Here is an 18,351-nt window from a genome sequence, read left to right on the forward strand (position 1 = left end):
ACACAATTTTTATGTAAATCAAAGGAAGCATAGGTTTACATACAATTCAAAATACCTTTGAGAGATCCAAAACAATATAGACCAAATCAAAAGGCAATAGAAAAAAATGAAGAAAATATCTGAAAAGAACATAACTCATATAAGTCCTGTAAACACTTAAAACAATGGGATTTATCAAACAAAAATTCAGGTAGAAAAGAAATGTAAGAAAGAAAATACCAAGGAATAAACCAAGGAGGTAAAGACCTATACTCAGAAAATTACAAGATACTGAAGAAAGAAATTGAAGAAACAAATAAGTGAAAACATAGACCATGTTCACAGATAGGAAAAATTAACATCATTAAAATGTCCACACTACCCAAAGAAATCTATAGATTCAATGGAATTCCTAGCAAGATACCAATGGTGTATTTCACAGAACTAGAACAAATATTCCAAAAATTTATATGGAACCATAAACAACTCCAAATAGCCAAAGCAATCTTGAGAAAGAAGAACAAGTTGGAGGTATCACTAACTTGAAAGAATATATGCACCTCCATATTCATCACAGCATTATTTACAACTAGAGTCCCGGTGCACAAAATCCATGCACTTGGGGGTTGGGGGGATGTCCCTCAGCCCAGCCTGCACCCTCTCCAATCTGGGACCCCTCAGGGGATGTCAGACATCCCTCTCACAATCTGGGACTGCTGGCTCCTAACCACTCACCTGCCTGCCTGACTGCCCCTAACTGCTTCTGCCTGCCAGCCTGATCACCCCCTAACCCAGCCATGGGCAAACTACGGCCCGCGGGCCGGATCTGGCCCGTTTGAAATGAATAAAACTATTGAAATAAAAGACCGTACCCTTTTATGTAATGATGTTTACTTTGAATTTATATTAGTTCACACAAACACTCCATCCATGCTTTTGTTCCGGCCCTCCAGTCCAGTTTAAGAACCCATTGTGCCCTCGAGTCAAAAGTTTGCCCACCCCTGCCCTAACCACTCCCCTGCCAACCTGATTGACACCTAATCACTCGCAACTGCCCTCCCCTGCTGGCCCAATCTCCCCCAACTGCCCTCCCCTGCTGGCCATCTTGTGGTGGCCATCTTATGCCGACGGGGGTGGCCATCTTGTGATGACATGCAGCAGCCATCTTATGATGACATGGGGCGGCAATCTTGTGATGACATGGGGACAGCCATCTTGTGATGATTTGGGGGCGGCCATCTTGTGATGACATGGGGGTGGCCATCTTGTGATGATGTGTGGGCACGAGGGCCACCTAGGATTTTATTAGTATAGATAGCCAAGATCTGGAAACAGGCCAAGTGCCCATCAGGAGATGAGTATATAAAAAAGCTTTAGTACATTTACACAATGGAATATTACTCAGCTATAAAAAAGAAAGAAATATCACCCTTTGCAACTGCATGGATAGACCTGGAGAGTATTAAGTGAAATAACCCAATCAGAGAAAGATATATACCATAAGATTTCACTTATATGTGGAATTTAATGAACAAAATAAACTAACAAATAACATAGAAACAGACTCATAGACAGAGAACAGAATGACAACTGTCAGAGGGGAGGAGATTTCAGGGCTGGGTTAAGAAGGTGAAGGTAGTATGAAAAAAAACAACTCATGACACAGCAGTATGGGGATTACTAGAGAGGAAGGGGGGTAGGAGAAGGTAGAAGAGGGTATAGGAGGGGATAAATGATGATGGAATGAGACTTGAATTGGGGTGGTAAACATATAATACAATATACAGATAACGTATTACAGAATTGTACACCTGAAACCTATATAATTTTATTAACCAATGTCACCCAATAAATTCAACAAAATAGAAGAAACATGGAGGGAAAAAAAAAAGAAATATAGCCCAACCGACATGGCTGAGTGGTTGAGCATCAACCTATGGACCAGGAGGTCAAGATTCTATTCCCAGTCAGGGCACATGCCCGGGTTTTAGGCTCAATCCCCAGTAGGGGGCATGCAGGAGGCAGCCAATCAATGATTCTCTCTTATCATTGACTAGAGGCCTGGTGCATGAAATTCGTGCATGGGTGGCGGACCCTCAGCCCAATCTGCACCCTCTCAAAATCCGGGAACACTGGCTCCTAACCTCTCTGCCTGCCTGCCTGATCACCCCTAACCCCTCTGCCTGCCAGCCTGATTGCCCCTAACTGCCTCTGCCTGATCGCCTCTAATCACTCTGCCTGCCTGCCTGATCGCCCCTAACCACTTGCCTGCCTGTCTGATTGCCCCTAACCACTTGCCTGCCTGTTTGATCATGCCTAACCACTCTGCCTACCTCCCTGATGGCCCCTACCTGCTCACCTGCCTGCCTGCCTGCCTGATCGTCCCTAACTACTCTGCCTGCCTGCCTGATCACCCCTAACCACTTGCCTGCCTGCTTAATCACCCCTAATCACTCTGCCTGCCTGTCTGATCATCCCTAAACACTTGCCTGCCTCTCTGATCGCCCCTAACCACTCTGTATGCCTGCCTGATCGCCCCTAACTGCTCGCCTGCCCACTTGCTTGCCTCTAACCACCTCTGCCTTGGGCCCTGCCACCACGTCTTCATCGGGAAGAACATCTGGAATGATGTCCTGAAGGTCGTTCAGCTGTCCAGTCTAATTAGCATATCACACTTTTATTATTATAAGTGTTTCTATGTCTCTCACCCTCTTCCTTCCTCTCTAAAATCAATAAAAATATCTATATCATAAAAGACCTGTGGTCATGATGCCCAAACAAGCAGCGGCTCTCGCGGCGGGCAGGGCAGGGCACGAGCTACTTGTGGCAGAGAGCTACTAGCGGTGGAGAGCTACGAATGGCGGAGGGCAGGGTGCAAGCTACGAGCAGGGATGGGCAGGACAGCCAGCTGAGGCAAGCAGAAGCGAACGTACTGGGTCTCTAGTTCTTTTAAAAGAAATGGAAAAATCAGGACAATAGCAGCAACACATGTGAAGCATCCTGGAGGCAGCCCTTACTACATCACCCTCATCCACCAAGAATCTTGTTAAGCAATGTCCTGATGTTACCACCGTCTGCAGGCAAGGACACTGAGGGCCAGGGCCACACACCCATGAGAGGCAGTACTGAAGCTGGATCCTACAAAGATGCCCCCTAAACAGCCGGCTGATGGCAGCTTATAAACCTCTGCTGAAGTCAATAATTTTTTAAATAGTCAACCTAATATTCAAGACATGCAAATTTAAATCAGATGTCCCTTTCACCTCTCAAATCATCAAAGATTTTTCAAAGTAATGCTCATGATAATAGCACTATAATCATGAAAAATGGAGACCTAAACGCCCAACATTAGGATAACGGGTCAATCAATCATGATAAAACAAAACAATGGAATGTCATACAACTTTTCAAAATCAAATTTTCAAGGACTATTAGGTGACATGGGAAACTGCTCACAAGGCAATTGCTAGGGGAAGAAGTGGGTTGTTCACACAATGTGGTCCACAAGTAAATATCTGAAAATGGATCAAAACATAAACACTTGCCCTTTGGTGATTTTTATTTGCTTCTTTATAACTCCTATATATTCAGAAATTCAAACCACATAGTAAGACATTAGCTGTTAAATGCATTTTTATAGGAATGAGATAAAAAGTCAAAAGACAGAACTAGCTCACTTTATTACTTCAAACTCTGTTTCCCTGGCTTCTTGGCATCACTTCCTCTTGGTCCTGATGACAAGAATAAGCACACTGTACTGTGCAACACATTTTTCCTTCAGCTTCTGAGAATTGGTAATCATTAGCTTGACAAAAAATACACATTCCTTCGCACTTGGCATTGCTGATCACACCCTTTTTCAAGCTCTATTTGCACTTCAAAGGCACTGGACTGCTTCCTGCCTGCTCTTTCACTGGCTGTGCCATTCCCTCATCCGTGTGTTCATGGGCCTTGTGCAGAAAAGAGTTCGCACAGCAGGCCCAAGCTGCCTGTCCTTAGAAAGGCCTGCTCGCCAGGGTGGCCCTTGCTGGTGTCTGGGAACTTGGATCCATTCCTAAGGGGCAAGTGTGGCCCACTGCACCTGACTAGTTTGTACCACAATGTGGTTTATGCTTAATGTCTCTCCTTCCAGGAGTCTGGAAGTTTGGTAGTGCCAGGCAAAGGGTGCCTACATGACCAAACCCCCATAAAAACACTGGACCAGGCTAGGCCTGTGTGGCTCAGTGGTTGAGCATTGACTTATGAACCAGGAGGTCACAGTTCAATTCCCAGTCAGGGCACATGCCCGGGTTATGGGCTTGATCCCCAGTGGGAGGCATGCAGGAGACACCCAATTGATGGTTCTTTCTCATCGTTGATATTTCTCTCTCTCTCCCTCTCCCTTCCTCTCTGAAATCAATTTTTTTAAAAATTTTAAAACCCTGGCCAGGCTGAGTCTCCAATGAGCATCTCAGGTAGCTAACATGTCACATGTGTTCTCACATCTCATTCTAGGGAAATAAGCAGATCCTGTGTGAGTCCTCAGGAAGAGAGCTCCTGAGGGCTCACCCAGTTTCCTCTGTCATCGCCCCTGCACCTTCTCCCTCGCTGATTTTTCCCAGTGCCCTGTTGCTGTAGTGAATTGTGGCCAATGACACAACTGTATCCTGAGTCGGGGGCAGTCTTGGGGACCCAATGCCAACAGTCCATCCACATTTCTGAAAGCACAGAAAACAAAATGTAAACAGACAACCCCACCAGGTGTGTTTGCAAGCTTCCCTTAGTTTTCATTTACAAATTCCTCCCTTAACATTTCCTGTCTGCTTCTCCTCCCCGCCCTCTTGCCTCTCATTAATTCAATTCAAATATTTCTTCACCTAAACTTCCTTTCAGCCTCATTTTAGTGGCAACACACCAAGTGCAGTTAGCCAAATGCGCAGGTTTGGGGATCATAAATTCTCCTTGAAAAGAGATTACTGGGCTCCTTCTACAAAGACTCTTCAGGCAGCCATGACTGGTCAAGTGGCAGAATACGTAGGAGTACAAAGAGAAAACGCCCCAGGTCTCGGGGGAGGACTAAGTAAAGATGCAAGGAGAAACAGTCAAATGAACTTTAGGGGAGAGAAGACAAGAACAGGGAACCTTTTATTCAGCATCGGAGGAGGAAAAGCCTGCTCCTGAACACAGTGGCCGGCTGAGGGGGACACTGCCAGGTGGTCAGGAGATCTGTTAGGAAATGAGGACCTGAGCTACACACACCCACACACACACACACACACACACACACACGCACACACGCCATGCAGGTGGTCCCCAGCCAGGGAACTGAACCCACCAGACCAATGCTGGAGTCTAAGGCAAGAGCCTCAGCTACAGGCTCAGGTGGACGAGGACAGCACTGGGCACAGGGAGGCTGGCCTCTGAGTGTCTCCCACGGAGTCAGATCGACACCGTTCCCCCCTTTCCTCAGAACCGTCCAGGAATCCTGAGAGTCACTTCCCCTCCCCAGGTGCCTGGCACCTGGCTCAGCAGGCTCCTTTACCCCGGCCTGTGGAGGGCAGGCAGGCTGTGTCTGCCACATATCTGTCCCCCTGCACTGTGCACAGTCCCTGCATTCAACAGCTGGTTGTTAATGAATGATTTCCCACCACTTCCTGCAGACAGCCGCCTTGGAGTCAGCCAGGTTTCTCACAGCTCACTGGCGACAAACAACAGACAGTGCCACCTCAATTCCAGAAACACGATGCTAACCTGTTTCTCCTTGATAGACAGAAAGTGTTCTTTAAAAACAGGGACGAAGTGCTGTCATGCCCAACTGCACTGGCAGAGCCAGAGTTTGCTAAATATGCCATATGAAACCACAAAAGACTGCAGAAGACACTCCAGTTGTACTTTTCTAACCTTGGAAGTGACTCTGATGACAACAGCGCCCTCTGCTGACTCCTGACCATAGAACCACATGCCTAGGAAACACACCTCAATCTCCTATAGTCTTCTTAGGGTGAAAATGTGTTTTTATTGTGAAGACAGCAGACAAAGGTGAATTATCCCCATCTCGGTTTCCATTGTCCTTCATTTCACTTAGCACCCTGTGTGTCATAACAACATCTAATGTTCCCAGAGGTTTATTAGCATTAACAGAAAGATTGCCCGTTCAGTTACCCAGTCGGGGCACATGCCCGAGATTGAGGGCTTGACCCCTGGTGGGGCGATTGATGTTCTGCTCTCATGTCTGTATTTCTCTCTTTCTCTCCCTCTCCCTTCCTCTCTCTCTATAAATCAACAGAAATATTTCTTTTAATTTTTTTCAACTAATCTAGAAATAGAAACACCTTAACTTGTAAGAATATATTTTAAAAACCTAGAACAAACTTACTTAGGAATAAAACATTTTATTAACATAATATCCCTATTAAGTTGAGAATACAAAATGGTGCAACCTTATCAAGGGGGATTTGCAAGGGTCTCTCAAGAATATATGTGCATTCACCCTTTGACCTAGCATCGTATTTCTAAGAAAGGCTCCCCAAGGCAAGCTGGCAAACTATGAAGTGAAGTGTGAACAAGGCCAGTCCCTATACCACTATGTGTAACAGCAACGACTGGGGACCATGGAGACAAACAATCAACACAACCCTACACAGCCGTTTCATTTTATTCTCAATGTATCTGTTTAAAAAGAGCACAAGAAAGATCTCTCCCTTGTGCTGAAGAATAATCTGCAGAATATATTATTAATTGGGGGGAAAGCAAGGAACTTAAAAGAGAGTAACGTGCTTCATTTTTTTAAAAAACTGGGAGAAATATGAATATATTTGTGTACAGCGTTATGTATTCAAAGAGAAACATTTAAAGAATGAGCCAAAAATGACTATAAAGGGTCACATCTGGAGGGAGGGAAAGAATAGGGGTCAAGGGGAAAGGTACGAATAAACCTCACTGAACCACCTTGTTTTAGACTTTCAACTTTGGAACCATGTAAATGTGGTAATTTTTTTCATGTAGAAAAATAGCAAAGCAATCTTGAAAAATAAAAAATCAACTGAAACAAATCACTAATTGCATATCAAAGTGGTAGCACACCAATGCAGAGAAAGATTATTTTAGGTGACTTAATTTTATATCTCTAGTGTAATACTAGAGGCCTGGTGCACAGATTTGTGCACTGGTGGGGTCCCTCAGCCTGGCCTGTGAACACCCCCTGAGGGGTCCCAGATTGTGAGAGGGCAGTTCTCAGGCGACACATCCTGAAATCGGACTCCCTCCTCTCTAGTTCCGGGTGCATCACTCAAGAACCATAGTTGCCAAATCACCGCAGCTTGGCAGCTCCTGCATTGAGCATCTGCCCCATGGAGGTCAGTGCATGTCATAGCTACTGGTCGGAGCATCTGCTCCCTGGTGGTCATTGCATGTCATAGCTACCAGTCAGACGGTTGAAGGGTTGGATGGTCACCTAGGCTGTTATATATATAGATATCTTAAGTACATGAAGGATCATAAGGAAATCCTTAACTTAGAGAGTATTCAATAGGTTCATTATTAGCAAAATAGGTTTTGTTCTTTTGACGTTATTATATATTGTGATGTTGTTTATAAAAGACGTTCAGCCTAAGAAAGATTATGCAAATATATAATCTAAGAAGTTCATTAAAAACTTCTAAGATATTTAATTTAAATAAATGTATGACTTACTTCTTCACATTATAAATCTACTAGAGGCCCGGTGCATGAAATTTGTGCATGGAGGGAATGTGTCCCTCAGCCCAGCCTGCACCCTCTCCAATCTGGGACCCCTCGAGGGATGTCCGACAAAAGGCAGTCGGACATCCCTCTCACAATCCAGGACTGCTGGCTCCCAACTGCTCGCCTGCCTGCCTGCTTGCCTGCCTGATGGCCCCTAACCACTTCTGCCTGCCAGCCTGATCACCCCCTAAACACTCCACTGCCAGCCTGATTGACGCCTAACTGCTCCCCTGCAGGCCTGGGTCCCTCCCAACTGTCCTCCCCTGCAGGCCGGTCACCCCCAACTGCCCTCCCCTGATGGCCTGATCACCCACAACTGCCCTCCCTTTCAAGCCTGGTCCCTCCCAACAGCTTTCCTCTGCCGGCCATCTTGTGTCCACATGGGGGTGGCCATCTTGTGTATTGGAGTGATGGTCAATTTGCATATTACCTCTTTATTATATAGGATAAACTTCTTAGCTCTGTCTATTGAAAACCCTAAAATAAATGAAAACCCCAGAGTACCATGCAGCTCTAGGATCCAGACTATGGTCTCTAAATACACAGTGTAGTATGAACTAAAGGGAACCAGGGTACCTACTCATTCCAGTCTGGGCAGGAAACAGACAAGATAAGCCTGAGCAATCTTATCATATTAGAATGCAATCAAGCTGCCAAGGATGACTGGAGCCATGTCAAAACACACACAAAAAAACAAAAAAAAGGAGCAGAGCACAGTAATAATTAAAAGAATAAAGAGTGGCCAAAGCCGGTTTGGCTCAGTGGACAGAGCGTCAGCCTGCAGACTGGGGGATCCCGGGTTCGAGTCCGGTCAGGGGCATGTGCCTGGGTTGCGGGCACATCCCCGGTGGGGGATGTGCAGGAGGCAGCTGATCGATGTTTCTCTCTCATCGATGTTTCTAACTCTCTCTATCTCTCTCCCTTCCTCTCTGTGAAAAATCAATAAAATATATTTTTAAAAAAAAAGAATAAAGAGTGCAAGTAGACTAAAATACATAAATGACATTTTTTAACAATACCTCCAAAAAAAAACTTACAAGTCATCTTTGAAGACTGCTGAAACATTAACTCACTATTCTGTAAATTAATAAGGAGAAAGTATCAAGCATGTCCCCTGTCTTTCCTGTACTAACATATTTCATGTTAACTAAATGGTTGATAAGAGAAAATTCTTCTTTACAGAAGAATCCTAGCTAGTAAATATAGAAAGAACACTACAACCAGGGAATCATCATTTTACAATCACTAATAAAAGTAAATGAACACAGGTTCCCATTACTTGGTAAACCATTTGGTAAATATCATGGAGAAAGTCATAATAAAGAGACTAGTCTGAGAATTCCCTGAACCCACTGATTGTTCTTAATATAATTAATATTTAGAAAAGCAGATACTACATCCTTCTGATAAATTCAATAGGAAGTACAGAGCATCATCTATGAAGGATTCTTGCCAAAGAAAAAGGAAAAACCTAAATCTTATCAGCTAGAGAAACATGTTAATACTAGGAGCAACCATCCAAAATGCAGAAATTGTAGAGACAAATAATAGATTCCATTTCTTCAACAAATAAATAGCATGAAAAGTGGGATGGATTGCCATATATCATAAGGGACTGAAGAAGCACAGTGACCAAATGCATAGATATAAATGGGTTTAAAGGAGGCAAAACAAATCACACTAGCACTAGTCAAAATAAAGCTGGAATGCTTGTATTTATCAGGTGGAATAGATTTCACAACAAAACTATCACCTGGAATAAAGAAGGTTGCCTCATAAATGATAAGGGGACATGGCTCAAGAGGACATAACAGTCTTCAATGCCTATGAATGAAATAACAGAGCTTCAGACTAGAAGTACTAGTAGCCAGAATGGAGAGAGCATCAATGAGAAATACACAAATCACAATTGTACTTGGAGGTTTCAATATTCCTTTCTCCATGACTGCAAGACCAGCAGGCAGAAAATCAGCAAGGACACAGTAGACTTCAGCACTCTCGACCACCTTTTCCTGGTCCTGACACTGATGACACCTCACCCAACCAGAACATACATTCTCCCTCAGGACAAGTGGAGCATGTGCCAACATAATCTGTATTCTGAGCCATAAAATAAGTCTCAATGAAGTGAAGAGAGGGAATGCGATGAGGCAAACGATAAGGAAAGTACCAGCAGACAAGATGAGTGGAGGATGTTCAGGAGGAAGAGGAGAAGGAAGGTGGAGACTGAGCCAGAGCTAAAGGGATCAGATCTGCCTGGGCCCTTCACAAGTCCTCGGGTGACACAGGGGTCTGGAAGGGCGAAGCGGCCAGGTAGGAGGGCACTTCTTAACTCAGATACAAAACTGGGTCCCATGTACTCCCCAACCTTTTCATTTCAAACTGCAACAGAAACTCAGTGTCACCTTGCTTGGTAAAGAGATTGCGAAATGTGCTGCATAGGTAGAAGGTCCCGCTGCTGTGTAAGTCCACGTGGAGCTGGTAGCCATGCAGCCCGTACTCAGGGCTATCATCCAAAAGGGGGATGTGAGGAGGCAGCTCATAAGGGCTAAAAAGAAAAACAAACACATGAATTTGTCAATACCAGAAAGAAAATACTCTTTAAAAAACTAGCATACATTCAAAGCACCAGCCCTATCAATCCCCTGCAGGAACCCCAATAACCTCCAACACCAGGAACACCATGCCCCCTGCTCCTCCTACCAACTTCAATGAAGGCAGGCAGAGCCCTAGCCAGTTTGGGTCAATGGATAGAGCATCGGCCCACGGACTGAAGGGTCCTGGGCAGGAGGCAGCCACTCTGATGTCTCTCTCTCATGTCAATGTTTTCCTCTCTCTGTCTCTCCCCTTCCTGTTCACTCTCTAAAAATCAATGGGAAAATATCCTTGGATGAGGATTAACACACATAAAAAAAAGACAGGCAGAGATGTGAGCTCCGCCGGGATTCACAGACCACCCAGGGCAGCAACTCCGCTCCTCAGTGGCTCAGCACTGTGCTAACTGCCCCGCGTTAAAGCACCTGCGCACCTATGACTACACCTACAACAGCCCCACAGGTTAGGGACCTGGGCAGAAGACCCAGAGTCACAATGAGCAAAGTATTCTTCAATACAAGAAGCCGTACTACACAGGTAACAAGAGCACTCAGAAGCTTTTCAGAGAATATTTATAAGTGAGACATCTGTAGCGAAATGGAAAGCATGTTCCCTACCTGAACACCCTCACATTCACTGAAAGGCCCGCATTGCAGAGACCAAGCAAACACCTGCAGGCTGGACTCAGCCAGCGACCGTGGGTCTGTGAGCCTCCCAAGGTATGAGAGCTCACGTTAGTGCAGTGTGAGGCACCAGGACGTACTGCATCTTTCAGCAGTGTAGGTACCTGCCCTATAAATAATGTTCTACAAGGCACAGAATCCTTAACCCAGAACAGATAAAGCAAATGTGCACTCATGAATAATCCAATTATCTCAGTAACAGCTCAGTAATTATGCCTGTGGGCTTGTGTCTGCTGATTAAGAACAGAATATCTTTGTAGCTATCCTCAGAATATTAAGATGTATCAACTTATAATTGTTTGTGTTAACTTTACAAAAACTAAATGCACAATGGACGGTTACGTACAGGGCGGCCGAGCCCAACGTGCTCTTCTCCACGAGGTGATGGAAGTGCAGATTGGCCATGACGAACGCCAGTTCTTCCGCTCTCTGAAACATTAATTAGTAAGAACACACTTTTCAGCTGAAATGTTTAATCTTTCCCAAGGTCGTGGTGAAGTTCGCAGCACATCGCCTTGCAGACAAAGGCAGACCCTCAACTGTAAGCTGAACTCAGGCTGAGGCACTGTTAGTGCTGCCATCTTAGTAAGAGGAATGTGTCACATGGACAGCAGGGCCACGACTCACCCAGACACACAGAGCGTGCAGTAAAAGGAGGCTCATCCTTATATTTGTGAAATAGCAAAATACTGTACTACACTTGGTAATTGTGGAAACAGGTCTTGTTAGTTCCAGGTTGTCTCAAGCTCTTTGCAAAAATAAAGACAATTCTGGGAAGAACTGCACAAACATGAGATCAATTCCACAAATACCTAAAGTTCATGGCATGACCTTCCTCTCTCGAGTACCTGCTTGGCTGGACAAACCCAGTGGGGACAATTAGATTGCAACTTTTCACTCATCCATCAGGTTAGGGACCCAGAAAATGGGACTGTAAACGGAACTAATACCCATTCCTCCCCAAACTCACAAGTGACACTGCCTGGTGCAGGTGACCCAATGGCCAGACAGAAGCCAATTGGATCAGCCAGAGTCCCCATAACTCCACAGGCCCACAGAGATAGGTGGATTCCAGTCAGGCAAACTGCAGCCCTGCCCCCAAGCGCCTCGCCCAGAGTCAGGGAGGGAGAGACTCTGAAGCCAGGCAGGTTGGGAAGAGAAAGAGGTAGCAGAGAGAGACACTGAAGTCCAGTCCCAGTGAGTCTGCCTACACGAACACACACCAAGTTCTCTGAATTAAAATTTAGGAACTGCTACCTTAAAACATCCATGGGCCAAAGCCACCGAGGAACCCATGGTGAACAGGGGAACATTGCACAGATGCTTCTCATGGAGGTGACTGCCCCAAAAACAAGCCCCGAGGAGGGAGCTGGCCTTTGGCCTGACTGATGAATGAAGAAACCTCGCCTGGTGGGAGGAAAGAGCCTACACCTTTCCCTGGAGGGCAGATGCACTCACTGCCACATCCACAGGGTTAGGAACATGTGGGAGTGACTCCCAGGCCAAAGGCACAGACAGAGACTGACAAGAAAGGACACAGAAAAAGAGAAAGGAACATGAATTGCCTGGAGAGGACAGGACAGCCCATGATAGTAAAGGTAGCCTATCGTCTGTGAGAACAGGAAGGACCCTCCACAGAATCGAGGGCCATTTGCTACAAAATGAAGCTGGTAAGATAATAAAATGGAATGCAGCTCATGAGAAGTCTGAAAGGACTGCACACGTGATGTCCTGTCCATGTGAGTGAACATGGGGTTGAGAGGGAGGGATGTCACAGTCCACGAGGCTGCCCAAGTCTTACCTTCCACAGCCCCACCAGGAGGCCTGGGTTCAGATGGAAGATCCTAACGAATCTGTCACAGCCAACCAAGGTGGAGTCAGTTAAGTTACTCAGACTGTACTTTGCAATTAGAGAAGGCCATCGAGGTCTTTGTAATGCATGTCAAAGAAAGGAAAGAGAGAAGTGAGCTCTCATGTCCACCATTTGTGACTGTTATTAGTGTACCTAAAACTGCTTTGGAAGAACATGCTAATAACGTGCACATTGCTAATAAGTGGCATGTTGAGGAGCAAGGGACACAAACATTATAAATCAAAGGCAAAATGGCCACACCCAAGTTTCTGCCCCACCCGTGGTTTCCTTTCCCTCCCCCTGGCTCCTGCTGGCAGCTCCTTGGCCCCAGCAGAAGCTGAAGAATCAAGGAGGGGAGGAGAGGAAGAATCCTTCACCCAGCACCCTCACACCCAGCACATGGCCACAATCAAGTGGATTCTCAGTATGTGTTCCATCATCCAGGAAATTTTGTTAACTACAATGTCATTCCCTAACCATTTTAGATAACCAAGAGAAGAGGAACCTAATCACACTGTGATAATCCTATTCTTTTCCTATTCTATAGTGACCCAAGATAAAAGAGAAGTCTTTAGGACACAATCAAATTGAAATACACTGGTGGTGTTTTTAAATTACAAAGTGATGCCAACTAGTATTTCCATATAAGAGGTTCTCACTCAAAAGTTGTGCTGAATTGGTACTTACCCATTTTTGGTGGGGGGTTTGTGCCAATCCATCAAGACTGGCGTCACACCGCACAAGTCTAAGGTTGATAGTGTGGCCAGACAGGGCCAATTTTTGCCATACCACACGACCATGACAGAGGAGTGGTTTATGTAAAGGTCAGTGTGCTCCATGACATGTTCTTTCCCACTTTTTTCTTTCAATATGATTACCCAACCGAGACCGGATATTCTGGGGAAATAAAAGCAAGCTAATAATGTTGGCCTCCTTGAAAAACAAAAAAATGCTAGTCTATTTCACTTATCATTTCCAAAGCATCCACTTCCCTAACACCAATGTCAAAGTTCTCAGAATGTGCCTGATGTGAGTTTTCCTTGCCCCAACAGTTCTCCCTTTAAACATTTTCTCCTCACCTAAGGAACAGCTGTGTTCTCAGTACTGGTGATACATAGGCAAGTAATAAAATAAGTAAATAAAGGTCCTGCCCAGGAGAAATACCTCAGATACCCTTGCTTTACCAGAGCATAGAACTAGGTTATTTCTGCTCTTCATAAAAACTCGAGACCACTTGCACGGAGTAGGAAAATACTATATATTTTACACATGCACAGAAACACACACAAATATCAAGAGGCAGGTCTTCACAATATAAAGTGCACATATGTCCCAGGCACAAGATCGTCTGAGCTTACACCATTGTTCTTCTTCAAGGTCAGCAGCACTCATGAAAGCACAGCGCCCGCTGCGAGTGAAGCGTGCGTACCTGAGGGCCTCCTTGGTTTTGGCCGGGAGGCCTGTGTAGGGGTTGACAAGTTTGAGGACCTGAGCTAGAGCTGCTTTCACAGAGGCTATCCGTTTTGCGATATATTCCTTCTTCCAATATCCAGCTTCTTTGTCTTCAACTGACAGTGCATTCATAGATGCGACTGTCTTCTCTACTGGATCAATTCTCCAGTTACATCTCTTAGGTGAAAAGGCAGTTGAATAGATTCTGATCCAAATAAAACTGGGGGGAAAGAGGGAAGAAGTAAACAGTCTAAAAGACACTGCCATTACCTGTCCTTGTAATATATTAATTTGAAGATGCACAATAATTTTTAACTTATCTAATTCCAGCAACGTGTCCAGCTGAACACTTAAGAGTTCTGAGTGTTGAGGTGAACTGAAGTCTGAGATAAGTATCCTAGGTTCACCAACCCTAGAAACACTTATAGAAGGCAAAGCTTGTTCCCGGGGTCAGGTTAAAATGAGTGAGTGCATGACATTGGGATCATCCACACCATGGCCTTCCTATACCAATAACTGAGTAGGAGATTGACTAGGGAAAAATAGCAAGCAGTGTATACAGAAAGGAGATGTGTATATACATACAGACACAGAAATATCAACACCAACTGTCCTGCATGTTCTTTTTGTTTTCTAAGTCTTAATTTTTCAGCAGTGAATATGTGCTGCTTGCACAGAGAAAGTGAAGAGTACTGATAACAGTGTGGAACCAGGACTGAATCCACAGAGCTTCCACCTGAGCTCACACCCTCAGCCCCCGCTTCATGGCCTCTTCAATAACACCAAAAAGGTGCTCAAGGAAATGGAATAACTGATCCAAATACAGAGGACTGATTAGCTGCAACTCTGGAATTTAAATTCATCTGTGACCCAGCGTCTGTGGTCCTCTAACTCCACTGGAAGCCACGAGAAGCCACAGGAGCAGTGCTGTTAGCAGGAGCCAAAGCCAGGCCTGGCATCTCTCTCCCAGCCAGTGCTCTGCTTCAGAGAAGAGAAATAAACTGCTCTTAGGGGAGACTGAGACAGAGGTTAAAATCCATTTCTTAATGTAAAAGGTGACATTCACATCAATAAATTTAATTATTTTCTGATTTATGTCTCCACATTCTACTTAGTGCAGAAAGAGATGAAAAGGCCAGTGGCCAAGAGGCAGCGGGCAGAAGGCGATTCCCCTATAGACCAGAAGACCCTGGATGGCAGGAGGGCTGCAGGAGACACATGGGCCCAGAGGGGAATGACTGCTTTGGGCACTCAGTGACAACCACAGCAGACAGAAGCACTTCTCAGACATCTGACTTGGGAACTTGCCTCCAGGATCCAGACATTGCATGGATATCTCAACACACTCACATAGTCAGACTCCTCCTGACACTTCCTTCTAGATGGGGCTTTTCAAGTAACTTCTCACCCCACAAAATCATTTCATGCCAAACTTTTCGCCTTGAAGTATTTTTGTTTTAAACTCAGAAGTTTGACTCTTTTGTACCTGCCCTGTCACTCACACCTACAAAAATAAACACCGGCACAAATAGGGGAAGCAGAGGGTGGACCTCTTACACCTCCAGTGACAATATCTATGCCTGACACGCATAGGATAGACCACCGTCCCACGCTATCTTACTCAATTTATCATCAGAGGAGCCTAAAAAGAATAAAAGCATCTTCTAGAATTAAGTATTGTGTAGACTGATTATTTATAAAATACAAAGGTCACATATAAGATGTTTTTATCAGTCTCCAAAACCGAGTACATTCACCTCTTGATTGCAAACGCTCCATCCTATTAAAATGCTATGGAGAATTTGAGGCCAACGCTTGTTTATCTAATCTCACTCCCAGTCAGACACAGAAACCTTCAAATGAGTTGTTCAGAAAAGGGGGCCAATTGAATGTCAGTGTTTCCCAGAGTACTGGAAAACAAAACCCCGAGTAATGAGGCAGAGGCAGCTGATCTGTGTTTCAGGGAACCATGGGGAGACTGGTGCTCATGCTGTGGGCTCGATACATGAGGCAGGGAGGCAGCCCCATGGATGTTACAGGCTCCAAGGAGACCTCCTTCAAATGTGTCCCCCAGGAGTCACCAGTGTAACTGGCTACAGAATGTGCTCCTGTTCTCTCTTCAGAAGCAACGCTTAGAAAATACCCTTAACTTTCCAAAAACATTTGTTGCTTACCCATTCAATTCTTAATATGTCCTTTTAATGAAGACTGACCATGACACTTATAAATGTAAGTCAACTTATGCAATTAAGATTATCCTTTGGAACAGAAAAATATATGAGAGTAATTTCATCAGAAGCTCATATTTTTAAAGGACAACTTCCAAGAAAGTGGGAAGGGCCTCTCCCTCTTCCTTATTCAGGATCTGCTTGCTGGCCAGCAGAGCACACTACCACCATCCTGCAAACCTAGACAGGACCAGTCTGACCCAGCCCATGCTGCCTGAAACTGTGGGAAGTCTGTGTTCTTCTCGGGACACAGCAGGTGCTCCTGGCCAGCACACCAAACGCCACCTGCTCCAATGGCCACACCAATACCAGGGTTGAGCTTTTTCAGTTCATGCAAAGAATCATCCTTTCTTAAGCACAGAAATGCAAATCTTTGAAAGTATCATACAAGTATGTAAAGCATCTGAAATAGTATGCCTAAAAATACTCTTGAAATTAATTTTTTTTAAGTTTTAAAAAACTAGTTAAAACGGCCTTACTAGTTCTCAGGACCTCCATCAAAACACAACAGAGACAGTTGCCTTTCTCCTTACTTGTCATTGGCCAGGTGATAAAAGCGCCTGTTCACACATCCTGTGCACAGCAGGGTCGTGGCATCCAGGTAGGACAGAATCTTCAGCAAGATTTCTGAAGGCAAGCTGAGAGGGTGGGAGATCAGAGAGGTGGATGTGGTACCTGGAACACTACTGGCCATTCACCTTCACAGAGAAGGTGATAACAGACCCGTCCTGCACACAAAGCCACCCGCTTCCTCACCTTCAGTTATGTTCTCCGTGGAAAGGCTCTGGTTGGTACAATTCTTATGACAGACACCAACACCAAGATCCCAGGTACAAAGAGCTAATTTCCCCAGCCCTTTTATCACATTCCCACACTGGGTCACACAGCAGCATTTCACTATCTCCCCAATGGAAGTATTACTACATGGAGAGATAAATGGAAATAAAAGAAGAAACAGAATGGATGCTCAGCTACCAATAAGAAAAATACAGAATTCCTACTCCTCAAAAAAAAATCTATAATAATAAAAGCATAATATGCAAATCGACCAAATGGCTGAACAGCCGAACGACCGTCTGGATGACCACACTATGACACCCACTGGCACAGGCCAGCCAAGGTGGGTGCGATGCGATTTGTCTCCACTGAGGGAGGTCCAGGCCACCAACCAGTGGGCTGTGGCAGGTGGGTGGGGCCTCCCTCTGCGGGGCGATCGATCGTGGGGCTCCCAGATTGTGAGATGGCACAGGCCAGACTGAGGGACACCTCCCCCCACCCTCCCACCCCCCAACCCGAGTGCATGAATTTTGTGCACTGGGCCTCTAGTAAATAAATAAAACAAAACAAAAACTGTAAGTGAAATAGGAAATATCAACGCATTTCCAACTGAGCTCTGCTGGAACAGAGCATCCCCCTTCTCCGCGGGTCCTCAGCTTGCAACTGCTTGCTCTGGGCTTCAGGGAAACACCAAGCCCCTTAAGGTTTTCTCAAGTGTCCTTTCCTTTCTCACTTATATGTCCTGTAAATATGATACTGAGATGCATCCTCAATATCCCCTGTGTTTCTATGACCTTAGGGTTCTATAAACCCCTGTACGTGCCTAGGAAGCACTGGCCGTGACCTTTGGCAAAGGGAGCTACAGGAGATTGTACTGGACTGGAAGATGGGCAGGGGGTGTCTTGGGATAAAGGATTGGAGGGAGCAAACCCTCTGGCCAGTTTAAAAGGGCTTGCCCATACTCTCTAATTATGATTTTAACTATTTTAAACACTTAAATTATGATGAAAGCCAGGTTTCCAAACGTTTTATGGGGAAACAATCCCTCCTAAAATTTTGATAA

At 45.1% G+C, this 18,351-nt stretch overlaps 1 protein-coding gene across 1 annotated transcript in view; it reads right to left on the reverse strand.

Annotated features, from left to right (window-relative positions):
- FBXO15 (F-box protein 15) overlaps positions 1-18,351 on the reverse strand; it is a gene marked incomplete at its 5' end in the record, with an annotated part of 48,994 nt that overhangs the window by 15,817 nt on the left and 14,826 nt on the right. The window contains 6 exons of the mRNA XM_081096549.1: positions 10,107-10,249; positions 11,326-11,408; positions 12,781-12,907; positions 13,519-13,728; positions 14,261-14,503; positions 17,045-17,149. Of these exons, the coding sequence (XP_080952675.1) occupies positions 10,107-10,249; positions 11,326-11,408; positions 12,781-12,907; positions 13,519-13,728; positions 14,261-14,503; positions 17,045-17,149 (911 nt within the window). The remainder of the gene's footprint in view (positions 1-10,106; positions 10,250-11,325; positions 11,409-12,780; positions 12,908-13,518; positions 13,729-14,260; positions 14,504-17,044; positions 17,150-18,351) is intronic.

Source organism: Myotis nattereri (assembly GCF_964212035.1).
Source record: "Myotis nattereri genome assembly, chromosome: 8".
In the NCBI taxonomy this organism is placed as follows: Eukaryota; Metazoa; Chordata; class Mammalia; order Chiroptera; family Vespertilionidae; genus Myotis; species Myotis nattereri.